The sequence below is a fragment of the Canis lupus genome, chromosome X (assembly GCF_048164855.1).
Source record: "Canis lupus baileyi chromosome X, mCanLup2.hap1, whole genome shotgun sequence".
Lineage (NCBI taxonomy): Eukaryota > Metazoa > Chordata > Mammalia > Carnivora > Canidae > Canis > Canis lupus.
Genome location: NC_132876.1, coordinates 79,794,148 through 79,810,828, shown reverse-complemented (window position 1 = coordinate 79,810,828; position 16,681 = coordinate 79,794,148). Strand labels below are relative to the sequence as shown.

Sequence of the window (16,681 nt, the reverse complement as noted above, 5' to 3'; positions counted from 1 at the left end):
TCTCTCTTTCTCTCACTCACTCACTCACTCACACACACACACACACACACACACCCCACTACCAAACATCGGTAGACATAAAAAATCAAAATGGTATGTTTAAGCCAAGTGAGGAGGATCAAATCACCTCAGGAGGGGATGCTGTGAGAGGAACAAATGTTTCACAGGAATTTAAAGAGAAGGAATGTGGGAAAAGTAAATCGTCAGACAATACCCAGCGACTCAGGCATGCTCGACTCGAACTGAGCCGGGGCAGTTAGCAGCACAGGTGCAATGTGAAAAGGGATTCGGTTTCAGCAAAACACCATCACCTGTTGTACTAAATTAATGTGATTAATTATACAAATTAATTTGTAAGTTCTGGCTTTTTCGTGAAGTGCTCTAAGTATGCATGTCTGTATATATTTAACATCAAGGATTTTTTAAGTCAACACTAAAGATCTTAGCTATTTAAATGGAGTCCGTATATTACTAAAATTTGAAGACTAAACTATGCAAATGCATGTATGAATATAGCATAATTTGCTAAACTTTTAATTCCCAGAGGACACTGTAGAGTTTTCAATATGGAACTATAAATGTTTGTAATAAACATCAACCTCTGTGCACAAAGCTGTGCCAGCATTTTGGATTTCCTCAGGTATTACTAAGTGGGGATAAGTATATTCCAAAGATTCTTGATGGATGGTGCCATATGGCAAAAGAATGCTGGTCTTCTGCACCGTGGCCAGTATTAATCATTTGGCTTCTTTTTTTTTGGGGGGGGGGGGGCTTTTTTTTTAAGATCTTGGGTAATGTGATAGGAAGCAAATTACATCTGATTGTTGCTTTCATTTGCATTTCTTTGACTTCTAATAAGGCTAAATTATGTGTATATGTTTCCAGGCTATTTGAATCATCTTGAACCATTTGTGCTTCTTACTCGTTCTTTTTTTTTTTTTCCCTATTTAGGTCTTGGTGTTTTCTTATTTCAACAGGGCTTTATAAATTATGGATATTACCCTTCTATCATATCTCTTCCAAGTTTTCCTCCCAGTTTTTAGTATGTCTTTTCTTGCTCTCCTTCCTTACCTTCTTGAGCTTTTCTATCTCATTTTCATCCTTTTTCACTGTCTGCTCCCACATGTGTACTTTATCCTGGTCTTCTTTCAGTTGGTTCTTTTCAAAATCCAACTGGATGCCCAAGCGAGTCTTCTGATTCTCAAATTCCAAACTGCAGGGAGAAAGGAGAACTAGCTCCAGGACACAGGGACTACTGGATTTCAATTACCTCTCAGGTCATCCCTCATATCCACATAAAACTGTTCCCTGAAGTTGGAGAACTAAGTCCCTCAGCCTAGCCTGTGGATATGGCACAAGGCAGGGGAGATCCAGCCAAACTCCACTAATCCCCCTTTATACACTAGAAGACTCCAGAGCCCTCCCAAGTTCCGCGGAGGCACAAAAAGGTCCACCTGAACCCACTAGCTATAATTCTTACTTATTAAGTTTCTGTGTACTTGACATAATTACCTCCAATCCTCTAATTAATAGCTCCACAAGTAAGCATTATTATCCTAATTTTACAAATGAGGAAATAAGGGCCAAGAGGTAAAAGACCTTACTTAAGGCCACACAGCTAGTAAATGGCACATGTGAGCTTCGAAACCAGGTCTAACACCAAAACCCAGGCTCCTTTTCCTAAGGCACCACCGCAATATAATGTGGTAGGAAAACAGGTCTGGCTTCCAAACTCTGCCCTTTACTAGTAGTATAACTTCAGGCAAGTCAGTTATACTCTCCATGCCTCTCTTTATGTATAAAATGCAAATAATGATAGTACTTACTTCAGAGTTATTAGGAGATTTTTTTAATGAATTAATATGCATCAAGTCCTTAGAAGCATGTTGGACACACAGTAAATACTTAATAAAATTTTTAAAAAAGATTTTATTAATTGGGGATCCCTGGGTGGCTCAGCAGTTTAGCGCCAGCCTTCGGCCCAGGGCATGATCCTGGAGTCCTGGAATCGAGTACATCAGGCTCCCTGCATGGAGCCTGCTTCTCCCTCTGCCTGTGTCTCTGCCTCTTTCTCTCTCTGTCTCTCTCTCATATCCACAAAAATCCATAAATCTCAAATAAGATTTATTCATGCTAAGAGCCGGACATAGGACTCTTTCCTGGGACTCCGGGATCACGCCCCAAGCCAAAGGCAGATGCTTAACTGCTGAGCCACCCAGGCGTCCCAAAACTTAATAAATTTTTATCATCAGTATTGATAGGAATACTGGCTGCATTCAGCTCATATTTGCTCACAGACTTTGGCTCTTTCCAACTACCCCCCCCCCCGCAACACACACACACACACACACACACACACACCTTCCCATAACCTTCAAGGAACATGTAGAAAATACTATATTCCTGCCATTGCCCTGCCCCCTGTCTCTTCAGAAACTCAGAGTATGTAACCAGCAGCCAGATATTAGCAGGTCAGGCAGGGCTAATTTCCAACCGCCTCCCCACTCCCCCCATATGGTGTGACAGATGCTGCCAGATGTCACACTAGCAGCTTAAACCTATTAGTCACTATAATCCAAATGGAATGTAATTAACTCTATAATTTTGAGCTATGCAATTTTAAGCCCAATCTCCTAAGCATGACTCACAAAGCCCTCTGTGATCTGGCCCCTGCTGACCTGTCCACCACTCCCACCTTCTTCCTGACCCCATTTTTATGCTCCAGACATTCAAAACTACTTAGTTTCCAGTACAAGGCACACTCTCTCACACCTCTGAGCATGCTGTTCTCACTGCCTGGAACTTCCTTCTATCTGCTGCCCAGCTGGCTAAGTCCTACTCACTCTATAAGCATCTATTTCGTCACTCCTTGTCCTGTAAAAGCTTTCCTGACAGTTGTGAGCAGGTTCTTCATTTCTATTACACTTTTCTGGGTTTTCTCTCTTTTCTGGTGCAGTTAATTATATCCTACAGTTCATAAACATGTTGATGTTCGCTGTCTATGCAAGACCCGTGTCTCCTTTGGCTCAATCCATCCCTGACTTCCACTACCATTATCTTCCCTACGGTGAGCATGCATTCCAAAGTGATGTATGTGTATACAAACATACATATATAGCCTTAAAAATGCATATTCTTGGGAAATATCCTGGTTTTCATATTTACACAAATGCATGTTATTAATTTATCCATGTTACTGCCTATAAATCCAGTCCTTGCTATACAGGATTGCATAGTCTGTATATTCATAACACTTAACTTGTATTTCCCCCAAGTGATGGCTGTTTACATTGCCACCAATGTCCTACACCACAAATGATGCCGAGATACACAACCCTCAATGTGTTTCTTTGTGACCCTGTGGCAAGACTCTCTCTCTCTCATATATATTCAGGAGTGGCTTTGCTGTGTCATAGAGCTTATGTAGACTTATTTTCACCAAATACTGCTAGACTGTTTTAATTTGCATTTCTGATTAAGAACAAGACTGAACATCAATTTGTAGTTATTAGACACACGCATGCTTCTCTTTCTATGAAATGCTAACTACATCCTTTGTCCTTTTCTCTACTGGGTCTCTCTTTTTTTTTTTAAGATTTTATTTATTTATTCACGAGAGACAGAGAGAGAGAGGCAGAGACACAGGCAGAGGGAGAAGCAGGCTCCACGCAGGAAGCCTGACATGGGACTTGATCCCAGGTCTCCAGGATCACACCCTGGGCTGAAGGTGGCGCTAAACCGCTTAGCCACCCAGGCTGCCAGGGTCTCTTGTTTTTACTGTTCCTCTTGATTTGCAGTTCTTGGAACATTTCTTCTGTATTTTCTATGTACCTCAAGTACAGCATCAATGGCACTGTTCTGAAATTGTTGATCTAATTGCTTCCCCAATTATTTCATAACTCCTTGAGGTCAGGGACAGGTCAGGACGATTCATTCTATATCCCTTGAGCCTGGCTTAGGGTTAGGAGGGCAATGAAATGTTTATTTATATGGGCCATGAGCTACATGAACTGCAGACTGGGCCCAGGGGGTGACCTCTTTCAGAGACTGTGTCATGTTCGTCTTATCCCCGATCCCCTCACCAATAACTACCACAGGACCACTTGGTACAACAGAGGCACTCAAGGAAAGTTTGTTAAATGAGCAAATAAACTAAAGAGAAGAGAAGAGAAACCGTTTTGTTTTGCTCTTACTACTCTTCCAATCTAGAACTTCATTCTTCCCCAACCCCTCCTCATTGCCTATCAAGAAATGACAGTAATAAAAGCTAGCATTTAGTATTCTTAGTAGGCGCTAAGTATTATACTAAATACTTTAGAAGGATTAGTTCATCTGACGTGCCCAATAATGCCATGAGATAGGCATTGATATTAACCCACTTTACAGATAATGAAACTGGGGCTGAGAGCAAGAGACAGAGAGAGAGAGAGAGAGAGAGAGAGAGAGAGAGAGAGAGAGAGAGAGGTTGAGTCACTGCCCAAGATAAAAAGTTGTGGAGCTAGGATTCTAACCCAGGTAAACCATATTTAAAGCTGGCCCTCTTGGGATGCCCGGGTGGCTCAGTGGTTGAGCATCTGCCTTTGGCTTAGGGCGTGATCCCAGGATCCAGGGATCAAGTCCCACATGGGGCTCCCTGTGGGGAGCCTGCTTCTCCCTATGCCTATGTCTCTGCCCCTCTGTGTCTCTTATGAATAAATAAATAAAATCTTTAAAAATAAAGCTGGTCCTCTTAACCACGAGACTATGCCACACTGCCTCCCTGACATCCCTGTTCTTTAAAGCTGACCTACAACAAACACCCATCATTCTAAGAGCTCCTTCCTGTCTTATGATAGCATGCGATTTCTCAGGATATCTGGGCTGGGGGTTCGAGGGCACCCTCATGTCCTCTTGGACCCACACTTTCACCTACCGCTTCTTGGCAATTTCGTTCTGCCGCTTCACCTTCTCTTCCTCAAACTCCCGGATGTTGCGCACACCAATCTCCCGACAAAACTCTTCAAACACCTCATCTTCTACCTGAGGGGAAAAGCGAGGAAGGGCAAAAGCCCCCTGGGTCAGAGTGCTGCTTCCAGCCCCAGTCACACTCCACTGCACACATTGGCATGGCTTGTCCCCTACCAACCTGGTTCATTTTCTCCTTCAAGTCTTTCATTTCCCTCTCTCGGCTCTGGATGATCCTCTTGATATCATTAATGCGAGGCCCAAAGTTGGCTAGCTCACTCTCCAGTTTGGATTTTTCCTGCAGGAAACAGGGTTGAGAGGGGAAAAAAAAAAAAAAAAAGAGACCAGGCTCTTTGAAGGAAAAGAGCTATCAAGAACACACTGGCCCCTGGACAGGAAGGGCTAGCTCTCCACAGGCTGGGAGAACTTGGCTTAGAACTGCCCAGTAAGGGTCCCATCATCTCCCGCGTGAACTGTCACACAGCTTCCTTCCCAGCCTCCAGTCAGCTAGCTTCAATCCGTGGGGCTGGGAACATGGCAAACATCATCAATTACAGGTCCACACTCCCTTATCCATAATCCTCAGAATTCAGACTTTTTGATTTTAGAAAAAGGTAAAAGGATATTTATACTACATTTTACATAATGCCCCCAGGTTGGTCTCGGGAAGCACCCCACGATCAAACACATTAACACATCTAGGAGAGTACGTCCACCCACAGAGACCGAAATGCCAGTATTTCAATTCACTTTCCAAAGCAGCTCAAATATCTGTTGAATGAATGATGCTAATAATAGCATCTTAAAATTTACTGGGCACTTACTGGGTGCAAGAAGTCAGTCTAAGTAGTTTACGTGTATGAGTTTATTCAATTTTTGTAAGAATGGTATAAAGCAGGTGGTAATTCTAACTCCCACTTTACAAACAGATGAAAACCTGATGCTGACAGGTTAAGTAAGTTGCCTCCTGTCATACAGAGCCGAAATCTAAAACTCTGGCTGTCTGAGCTGCTAGGCTTGGTTCCCTAAAGCATGCTGGGAGGAGGGAAATGAGAGGAGTTCCCACCCCAGAGAAACCTCAGCCAGGAATGTGAGGGTGGCCTTTGGAGGACAGGGTTGAAGGCCAAGCCCCACCTGTAGATTCAGGGCTAGATGTCGTGTCTTGGTCTGTTCCAGGTCACTCTGTGAGTACTTGAGCCGCATCTGCAGTCCGTGGGCCTGAGACTGCACCTGACGTAGCTCTGCTTCCTTCCGCTTTGCCTTCATCTGTTCCTGAAATAGACAAGAGAGAAGGGGTAGGGCATAAGAAACGGACTGGCCAGCCTGGTAGTTTAGGACTCCAACCCCTAGGGATGTTACAGCCTGTGACTTACTTTCAGCTCCTCTGTCAACCGCTCCTTCTTCTCTTTCAACTTATCTACTGCTTTCTCATCCCATCGCCGAGCCTTGGCCTTCAAATCACTGGCCCCACCAGAGATCACCCCTGACTTCTGGAACAAGGTCCCATCCAGTGCCACTGTCTACACACAGTAGAGAGAAGAGATGAGGAGAGGGGGGAAAAGATGAATAAAAGAATCTCCAATACTAATGGGGACAAGGAATCTCCAGCTCCAACATGGACAAGGGAATCCATACCTTGTGACGCTGGTGGCCTCCAAAGGCAATGCGACGAGCATCTTCCACATTGTCACAGACAAGGGCATTGCCACAAGCATACTGCAGGGCCTTTTTGATGTGGGGTGGCTCATAGCGAATCACATCAATCACCAGCTTGGCCCCCTTCAGTTCCCGGAGCTTCTCATCTGTAGGTTTCACCTGTGGGAATAAACTCAGTAAGTGGTAGAACATGGAGGGCTAGGAGGGACCCTCTCACACTGCCCTGACCCCATCCCCACCAGCCTCACCTCCAGGTAGTCAAGAGGCAAGAAGGTCTCAGGCTCCCCACGCTGTTCCTTGATGTACTGAATGCAGTCCCGACCTGTCTTCTCAGAGTCCACGATAATGGCATCCATGTTCTTTCCCAAAACTTTGGTTACAGCAATCTGGTACTTCTTTTGTGTAGGCTGACAGAGGTCAATGAGGCGGCCATACTGAGGAAAGTGGAAGAGCAAATTGAAGCATGAGGCTTTTGGGAACTGGCTCAATTCCTAGCTTAGAAAGAGGAAGACCAAAATCTGTGTGAAGAACACAGCTTCCATGCCATGGAGGAAAAGCCTACTCTGGCCCCAAAACAACAATCACTTCATTCATGCCTAAATCACAAAAGCATCTTTCTGAACCTCATTTTTACCATTTCACAGAGCACTGCTACCCCAGGCACTATATCAGATACCTTACATACGTTACCTCAAATTCTTACAAGCACCCAGCAAAATACATCTTTTTCTAATTCACACCCCCCATGCTCCCCTAAACTAATTGTGCTTCCCTAAGAACTATCAGATAGGGATCCCTGGGTGGCGCAGCGGTTTGGCGCCTGCCTTTGGCCCAGGGCGCGATCCTGGAGGCCTGGGATCGAATCCCACATCGGGCTCCCGGTGCATGGAGCCTGCTTCTCCCTCTGCCTGTGTCTCTGCCTCTCTCTCTCTCTCTCTCTCTGTGACTGTCATAAATAAAAAAAATAAAAAATAAAAATAAAATAAAGTGTGGTGATCTTTAAAAAAAAAAAAAAAAAAGAACTATCAGATAAAGAGGAAGATTTTCAAGGGCAAGGAATGAGCCTAATTCATCCTTATGAATTCCCCAGCAGTGTCTAGAGGAGAGATCAGGAACTATTTATGGAAACAAATTAAGTTGAACTCAGGGATGGAATTACAGCAACAGATAATATTCAGGGAATCTAGGAACTCAGGATTTGGTTCAAGAGGCCAAGCCTAAGATGTATCTATATGCAAATTAATAGGTTGAATAGTTTGGTACATGCCAAGGGAGATCATATAGAAGCCTACAGAGTTACTTCCTAGGAGACTAATCCCTATCCATGGCCCCTACCCTTTGGAAAGGCCTCTCCTGTCTCCCTGTCTTCCACAGAGGAATGAACAAAGCAAGACAGAACCTTCAGGAAGATGCAAGCGGTGTGATGAAAACATGAGGTCATAAGTCAGAACAAGTTGGGTTTAAACTGTAATCCTTCCATTTACAAGCTGTGCTGTTTTGGCAAGTCATTTAACCTCTCTGAGCCTGTTCCCCCAGCTTTAAATAAGGGATTAGCAATCTTGTCCTCAAAGGGCTGCTGGGAAAATTATCTGACTTTGAGTGGGAGAGTAGGTGCTCAGGAAAGGAGCTCCCTTTCCATTCTTACCACAGAGCCAGGGTACAGGCGCTTGATGCTTTCCATAATCTCTGCCTTTCGCTGTTGGCGGCTGCTCTCCTGGCGGTCAATACGGGCATCCCCCAGCTGTTCCATCACCTGGTTCAGCTCTTTGTTGATCTCATCAATACGCCGCTTGGCCATCTCCACCTCCTCTGTCAGCTCCCCCTCTAACTTCTTCTGCTCCTCTAGGGACTGCCTACAAAGTGAGGGAATACAGGGGTTACTCTGGCTGATGAGAAAATATTCCTGGCAGAGGGACTCACAAGGACAGACAGGGTTCACAAGAACAGGCCTGGAAAAGGAAAGGCTGCAGAGCCACATACTTGCTAGTGGTGATGTATTCCTCTAGTTTCTCAATCCGTTTCTGATTCTCTTCAATCTCCCGCAGCTTTTGCTTGATCTTAGCCTGGAAGAAAGACAAATATACATCATCACCAGGGGCTGAGCAAGTTATCTCTAATAAGACTATGGGGCCTAGAGTTATAGACTTATCTATAAGCAGCTTATAACCACTATGTTCCCATTCATTCAAGAGCCCAACAGTCCAGGACAATCTGTCACTAATGGGGAAGACCCACCAAAAAGCAGACACACAAGTGTTCAGCGTGGCACCACTAACTGATGGGCCTCCCAGAGCCCTGAGACCCTCTCATGGTGTTCTTCCTAGCCCAGGCTACCTTCCTCACCAATCAGGAAGGCTCAAACCAATGCAAAATAGAGCTTTCCAGGCCTTTCTGCCCTGTTTTCTCATCTGTAAAATATAGGCAACCTCCACTTCATAGGACACATATTAAGTGCTTAACACAGTACCGCTATTAATATTAATGCCCACCATCTTCTTTTAGATCTTTAAAGAAAGAGCTTAGTAGAATACCTGGAACACTGTAGGCTTTTCTTGGAGTACTATGACAACTATTATTATTATTATTATTTTATTAGTATTGTTATTAGGAAGGCGGTAAGCAAGGTATACTTGATAAGACTGTGGCTTCAGAGCTAGACTGCCCAGGTTCATATCCTGGTTCTGCCACTTCGTAACAATGTGACCTTAGACAAATTAATTCACATCTGCACTACTGTTTCCTCATTTAGAAAATGAATTAAATGAGTGGATATATATAAAATACAGTGCCTAGCACATAGTAAGTGTTCATTAGTCGTTAGCTATTGTCATCACTGTTAAGACTATCACTTCTTCTCAGTCCAGTATCTCTCATCTTAAAACACATGCCCACCTCTGTCTCTACTTTCTTCCGCTCTTCCAAATCCAGCCGGTCCTGGTCAGCTTTCTGATCCCGATTGAACTTCTCTAGCTCCTGGGCCAAGGTAGCCGCTCTCTTGCTGGCTTCTTCTTTCAACCGATGGTATTTCTTCACCTACATTACGAACAACCAACCGAATCAGTCTCTGTCAGCACAGCAATCCTCCACTCCAGCCCCAACCCTCCCAGAGCTTACTTGATTCTCCTCCAAGGTCAAGTCTCTGCCCTGACTCTGACTCTCCTCTTCCATCCGTTCCTCAAACTCCTGCCGGGCTTTCTCTACTGACAGCATCTCCTTTTCCAGCTCATCCATATCACCTTTACGCTTCTTGTAATGCTTCTGAGCATTCTGTAGGGACTTTTTGGCTGCTTCCAGCTTCTTGATTTTGTGGGAGGTATTCTCCTTGGCTTTGATATACTGAGGCCGCTTCTGGTTCAGCTCTGAGTCCTTCTCCCTTTTGCCAGTGCGGAGGGGAGTAAATTGGTTAGCAGTGTGGGAGAAGGGAGGGTTCCCTGGCTTTATACCCAAAGGGAGGCCTGAGGCCCCCAGTCAGCCTCAGGGAATTGCCTAAAGAACAAGGGCCTGACGCTGCACAGATCTTCAGAAAAGGGGCAATCTGACTACCCTCTGGAAGTGATGGCTTCAGCCTGACATCCCGGCCACTCCATAAGGTAAAACTACCACTCCTACCTCGGCCCTAGCTGGGCCAGGCCCCTCAGGAACAACTCCCAAGAACGCCCTGTGTTTAGTTGCCCCCATCTGATCTAACCGTTTCAAATTCCTGTCCTTTAAACTTCTAGCTCCATTTTTCCTCTTCCAGGAAGGCATTCCCAGCCACTCTAGTAGCTGGGCCTCTCCCATCACTTCCTCTCACTTGCCAAGGTCACCACCCCTTTCAAGTCCTCTCTTTTATGAGTAGCCATCTACCCAGTCTGAGTACTTAAATGCTCTTTTTGTCTAAAAACGCAAGTCAAGAAATGTGCTTGGTTCTGGCCAAAGCAAGTCAAGAGGAAGACAAACTAGTGCAAGCACTGGACTCTAGGCTCAGAGGAGCCCTAGGAAACAGCATAGTCTCTTGGTTTCCCACAGGTTGCAGGCCCAGGCCTGCCTCTTACTTGATCTCCTTCTCAATCTGCTGCTGCTCCCGCATCATTTTGCCCAGCTCCTTCTTCTTCTCCTTCAGCTCATCCTCTACCTTGTCCATTCGCTTCTTGTCCTTCTCGATCTCCTTGTTCTTAGAGGCCAGTTCCTTATTGAGTTTCTCAATTTCCACTTCGTTGTGATAAAGCTTAAAGAGCTGCAGCTGCACCTGAGCTCGCACCACCTCATCCTTCAGGCGCTGGTAGCGGTCAGCCTGTGCAGACAGGGACACGGAAGCAGGGGTACGTCACTAAGGCACTAGCTCCATCCTGGCCCCTCAGAGCCCAGTAGCAGCCTGGCCACCTACCTCTTCTTTCTCCTGTTTGGCTTCCTTGCGTTCAGCCGCGATGTTTTTTTTGCGATGGTAATTAAACTGTGTGTCCTCTTCAGCCTTTACCATTTCCTTCTTTCGCTTGTCATATTCCTGGGCCAACTCCCCAGAGCGACTGATCTCTTCAAATAGAGCTGTCCTCTCTTTGGGGTTCTTCATGGCAATAGATTCTACAGCACCCTAGTAAAGGTCAAAACATTCTCCCCACTTAGAGCTTAGCCATCCCAGTTCCCTCTACCCATTTCCACTCAATCAAGGTTACTGACCCTCTCCCTGCACTAGGTGCTACATTTCACACTGGGCTTTAAGGGCACATTCCTGCCTCTTGAGGTGCACAGGAACCAAAAGGGACAGAAGCAAAGACAACACTGTGTGTTACATGCAGTGACAGAAGTAGCACAGAAAAAGGACTAAATGAAGCTTGCGAGTGGGAGACTGGTAGGGGTTTCTATCCAGGAAAGCTTCCCAAAGGTGAGTGACATCTATGCTGAGTTTGAAAAATGGGGAAGAAAGTTAAGAGAGAAGGTTATTTCATGTAAAGGACAATTAATATGCAAAGGCCCTCAGGCCAAAGGAAGCAGGTGAATTGTGGGACCTATAATGGTTTAATTGGGCTGGAATGCAGGTTGGAAGGGAAAACTACTGGCAGATGAGGGGCTAGCGAGGTGGGCAAGAACCAAAGGGCATAAGTTTGAGTTTATGCTAAAGCAATGGTTCTCAAACTTTAGCAGGCATAATAACCTGGAAAGCTTGGTAAAATACCCAGTGCTGGGCCCCACCACATGTTCTCTATGTCCATAGGTCCGGGATGGAACCAGAGAATGTGCAATTCTAACATGTCCCCAAGTTGATGCTGATCCAGAGACTACAATTTGAGAACCACCATCATGAGGCAATGACAAATCATTGAAATGCTTTAAGAAGAAAAAGGAAAGAAACAGATCTGTGCCCTCCTAAGATGAACCTAGCCTAAGGGATGAACTAGAAGGATCCAGACTGGAGTCAGTAAGCCCAGTGAGGAAGCTACTACATTAGTTCAGGGGAGAGATGAAGCTCAAGATGGAGCAGGCCCATTGAGGATGGGCAAACAGCAGATAGCCAGTAACTGTCAAAAATGCTCACCTGGAAGACGAGGAAGTTACGAGCTTTGATGAGAATGCCCAACTTCTCTAATTCCTCACTGTACTCATGTAGCTGGACCACTTTGTTGTTGATCTTGTACTCAGAGGAACCCCCTACAAGACAGAGAAGGAGTTGGCTGAAGGTCAGATCTCCCTCTTATCCCAGCCAACTAGTCTAGTAACCTCCCAGGACCCAAGGGGAGCCTTCTGGCCAGCCTCACCCACCAACAATGACACGAGCAAAGGTGCGGTCCTCAGCACCCTCCTCAGAGTAGACCATGCTGACAAAGGCCCGGTTGGCAGCTGGCTTGCCCACAGGTGCTCCGTGGATCAGGTCCCTCAAGGTCTTTACTCGCAGGTTGCTGGTTTTCTCACCCAACACAAAGCTGATTGCATCCATGAGATTTGACTTACCTAAGGGAGTAGGGGGCAAAGCAAAGGAGGAGAAGGAAGTCAGGAAATACTGCTCCACCCTCACTAAAGCCTTGGTTCAAAAGCTTAGAAAAACAGTCCCCATGCAGTTATTACCTAAAGCAAGACTAGAACCCCATCTAAGGAAAGGGCATATTCACATAATGGATTGTTCTACAACCTTTAATGACATGAGGAAATGCCCACAATAGAAGAAATAAGCAGATATAAAACTCAACATAGTATCATCGCAACCAAGTTTAAAAGTAAAAAAGAAAACAAAACAAAAGAAGAGCTGAGGGAAGGTAATAATGGGGAGTTGCTGTTTATTGAGTACAATTTCAATTTTGCAGGATGAAAAAGTTCAAATCAGTTGTACAATGTAAAGATACTTAACACAACTGAACTGTACACTCAAAAATTTGTTAAGATGGCAAATTTTGCTATGTATATTTTACTATAATTTTTTAAAAGGCATATTGCTAGGGACACCAGGGTAGATGAGTTGGTTGGGCGTCTGACTCTTGATTTTAGCTTGGGTCGTGATCTTGGGGTTATGGAATCAAGCCCCACATAGGGGTCCCCACTCAGCACATCATCTGCTTAAGATTCTCTCCTTCTGCCCCTTCCACCCTACACACACAATCATGGTGCTCTCTCTCTCAAAAAAGGGGCATATTCTTATTGTGATATAATAGGACCCATAGAGCATCATGTATGAAGTATCTTGCCAAAAATATTTAACCTGAATCTAAACAAATTTCCAGTTTACAGCAGCAGTTATAGGAACATAGTAAATGACACCATGAGGAAACCCTAAGAGAATGTAGGATGCTCTTCAAGACAACTAGCCTGATCGTTTCAAAAAGTCGATGTCTGGTGTGCCTGGGTGGCTCAGTTAAGCATCTGATTCTTGATTTCCGCTCAGGTTATGATCTCAGGGTCCTGAGATGAGCCCCATGTCTCAGGCAGGGCTTCCTGCTCAGCAGGAGTCCACTTCTCTCCCTCTGCCCTCCCCTACCCCCCACCCCACCCCCACACGCTCACACTCGCTCTCTCAAATAAATCTTTAAAAAAAAAAATTCAATGTCTAAAAAGAAAGGTTTGGAGAACCACTCCAGAAAGCGATTATTGAGAAACAACCAAAGGCAGTATACGAACTTTGACTGGATTCCGGATTCCCTTCAAAAAACCCAAAAGACGTTTTGGGGAACAATTAGGGAAGCTTGAATAAAAACTAGATAATTGATAACAAGGAAATTAATTTTCCCAGACATGATCATGATCTACTGGTGATACAAGAGAATGATGATTGTAGGAGTCAAATGTTGAATCCCTAGAGGTGAAATATAATTAAGTCTGTAACTTACTTTCAAATGATTAAGCAAAAACACACATGTGGGTCTGAATATTTTCAAGTAAAAACTTGAGGAGGGGCAAAGGCATAGGAATAAATCTGAAAATGTAAACAGTGTAACCAGTGGTCACTTCCCAAATGGAAAATAGGTAATAGGTCAGGGAAGGCAGTCTTACTATTTATCCTTTGGGATTTTTTTTTTTTTTTTGTATTTTATATTGTGTGCACGTATCAGCTATTCAAATAAATAAGATTTTTAACATTAAGAGTGGTTATCTTTTCAATAGTGGAGTCACAATTGTTAATTTCTTCATTTTAACCTCAGGGAAAAATTTTTTTAATTAAGACTGGGGTTAGGGGAGTACTGGAGGACAGCTTAATCTCTATAAATCGCTATAAATTCTATCTCAAGATTCTCCCCTAATATGTTATATGACCTCGAACTGAGGACATGATTTCCCACACCTTTTTACCCAGCTATAAAAATGGCAGCCCCATTCCTTCCACAGAAGCAATACAAGGCAGTGATTAAGAGCATGGGTTCTAGGAGTGCCTGGGCTCATTCAGTAGAGCACTGGACTCTTGATTTAGGCTCAGGGTGTGATCTGGGGTCATGAGATCAAGACCCATGTCAGGATCCATGCTCAGTGTGGAGTCCGCTTGTCCCTCTCCCTCTGCGCCCCACCCCCATGCTTGCTCTCTCAAATATGTAAATGAAATCTTAAAAAAACAACAAAAAAAGCTCAGGTTCTAGTCCAATAGATCAGGTTCTTAGTTTCACTAATTCTTAGCTGACCTTCCATTCCCTCACCTGGAAAATCTAAAAAACCATAACGGATAGGCAAAACCTTTTAAATAATGCTTGGCACATAGTTCTCTATTGAAGTGGCAGAAGCATAGGCTTTGAAGCATGACAGGCACAGGTTCTGATCCTGGCTCTGAGAATCAATTAGTGTGCAAGTGATCACAACTGTGCTTCAGTCTTCCCATCTATAAAACCAAGATATCTCCCTGATAGGGTCACTTTGAGAATTTAAATGTAAAAGGCTCCAATAAATAAAGTATTTGACACACAGTGGTACTCAATAAATGGCAGTTCTCTCCTAACACAGGTCTGGACTCTTAGCTCCGGCTCCCGTATCAGAGCAGGACTAGCACACCATGCAGACCAGGAGTCAGACTTTTAGGCATTCACTTCCAAACTTTGGGCTTCTCCCATGCTCTCCAGGGAATGTCTCAGAACCAAAGCCCTCCCTACTAGCAATCATTCACTATTGCAAACATTTATAGTAAGAATGTCTCAGAACCAAAGCCCTCCCTACTAGCAATCATTCACTATTGCAAACATTTTTATAACATGCATTATGAGCTAAACACGGATAAAATGTTTTAAGGAATGTCTTCTTTGGGGGCACTCATAAACCAGTGATTAAGGTACAAAAACACATCCCATGAATACCAAGACAGAAGAAAATAAACATTAACACATGCCAAGTGTCTATTGCGTTCCAGAGAAAAAGAGTAATTCACTGAGAGGACCCAAGGAATGGCTTGTGGAGGTGAGCATTGAAGAACTAGGGGGTGGGGGAGGGGTCCAAACCAAAGGTCTTTTTTGAACAGCTACCCACACTGAGAGGAGTGAATGCTAAGAGGTGGATTCTGGCTCTTTCCAAAGGAAAATCCTAAGAAACTGGAGTGGAACCCCAAGCATCAGCCCCTCTAGGCCACTGGTTCTGAAGCGAGGTTGGAGGAAGCAGGGAGTGATTTGCCCCACCTCTCAGGGGACATTGGCAATGTCTGGAGACATTTTTGGTTGTCACACCTGGGGACTGGGGAGCTACCACCTAGTTTGTAAAAGACAAGGATGCCACTAAACATCCTACAATGTACAGGAAGAAACCCATAGCAAAGAGTTATCTTAGAAACGTCAACAGTGGCGCTGTTGAAAAAACTTGCTCTACAAAGAGCACCAAAAACAGGCAAAACTCCAGGGAAGGTTCATGAGTTTGAGCTATGTCATAAGGATAGCCCCTCATTTTAGGAAATGATTTAGCTAGAACATCTCTAGGGCGGAGGAACACAGCAGGATTCCAGATTGCTTGTGGGGGTAGATGGGAGGAATCCATAGTGTATCATTTACTTTTTTTTTTTTTTTTTTAAGTAGGCTCCATGCCCAGCATGGAGCCCAACAGGGGTCTTGAACTCACGACCCTGAGATAAAGACCTGGGCTGAGATCAAGAGTCCCAAACACTTAACCAACTGAGCCACCCAAGCTCTCAATAGTTTATCATTTAGAGATGAGGAGTCAAGCTATGAAAGACCTGACCACCTTTCCCCTCCTCCAGTTTTGGTGAGATATAACTGACATATAACACTGTATTAGTTTCAGGTATACAACATAATGATTCCATATTTATATATATGAAGCAATGATTATCACAGTAAGTTAACATCCATCACCTCACAATTTTTCCCTTGTGATGAGAACTTTTAAAATCTATTCTCGCAGAAACTTTCAAATATATAATACAGTATCTACTAACCACTCTTTCTAAAGACACCACTCAACTCACTGTATTCCATCAACTTAATTTCCTGTCTAGCATTCATCACAGTAAAAAATTGTATTATTTTCTCCTTTATTATTGTCTTTCCATTGCAAGTCCCCTGAGAGCAAGGCTTACTCTATTCTCCGCTGTTTCTATAGCACCTTGAATAACTACTTATAAAACAATAAGCATTCAATAAATTTAGCGAGCAAATGAGTTCTTTAAAGGGTTTCAGTGATAGCAAAGGGGGGG

At 44.2% G+C, this 16,681-nt stretch overlaps 1 protein-coding gene across 7 annotated transcripts in view; it reads right to left on the bottom strand.

The window, feature by feature from the left end:
* Positions 1-16,681, bottom strand: part of SMC1A (structural maintenance of chromosomes 1A) — a 48,816-nt gene that overhangs the window by 31,294 nt on the left and 841 nt on the right. For all 7 annotated transcript variants that reach the window (XR_012026063.1, XR_012026062.1, XM_072815217.1 and 4 more), the window contains exons 2-16: positions 12,337-12,525; positions 12,113-12,225; positions 10,967-11,170; positions 10,635-10,873; positions 9,715-9,973; positions 9,493-9,633; positions 8,581-8,663; positions 8,246-8,453; positions 6,849-7,034; positions 6,580-6,759; positions 6,318-6,464; positions 6,079-6,216; positions 5,126-5,242; positions 4,913-5,019; positions 1,072-1,213 (exon numbers count right to left, since the gene is read on the bottom strand). Coding sequence is in view for 5 of the 7 variants with exons in the window: in XM_072815217.1 (XP_072671318.1) it covers positions 1,072-1,213; positions 4,913-5,019; positions 5,126-5,242; positions 6,079-6,216; positions 6,318-6,464; positions 6,580-6,759; positions 6,849-7,034; positions 8,246-8,453; positions 8,581-8,663; positions 9,493-9,633; positions 9,715-9,973; positions 10,635-10,873; positions 10,967-11,170; positions 12,113-12,225; positions 12,337-12,525 (2,453 nt within the window). In the remaining 2 variants the exon portion in view is untranslated. The remainder of the gene's footprint in view (positions 1-1,071; positions 1,214-4,912; positions 5,020-5,125; positions 5,243-6,078; positions 6,217-6,317; positions 6,465-6,579; positions 6,760-6,848; positions 7,035-8,245; positions 8,454-8,580; positions 8,664-9,492; positions 9,634-9,714; positions 9,974-10,634; positions 10,874-10,966; positions 11,171-12,112; positions 12,226-12,336; positions 12,526-16,681) is intronic.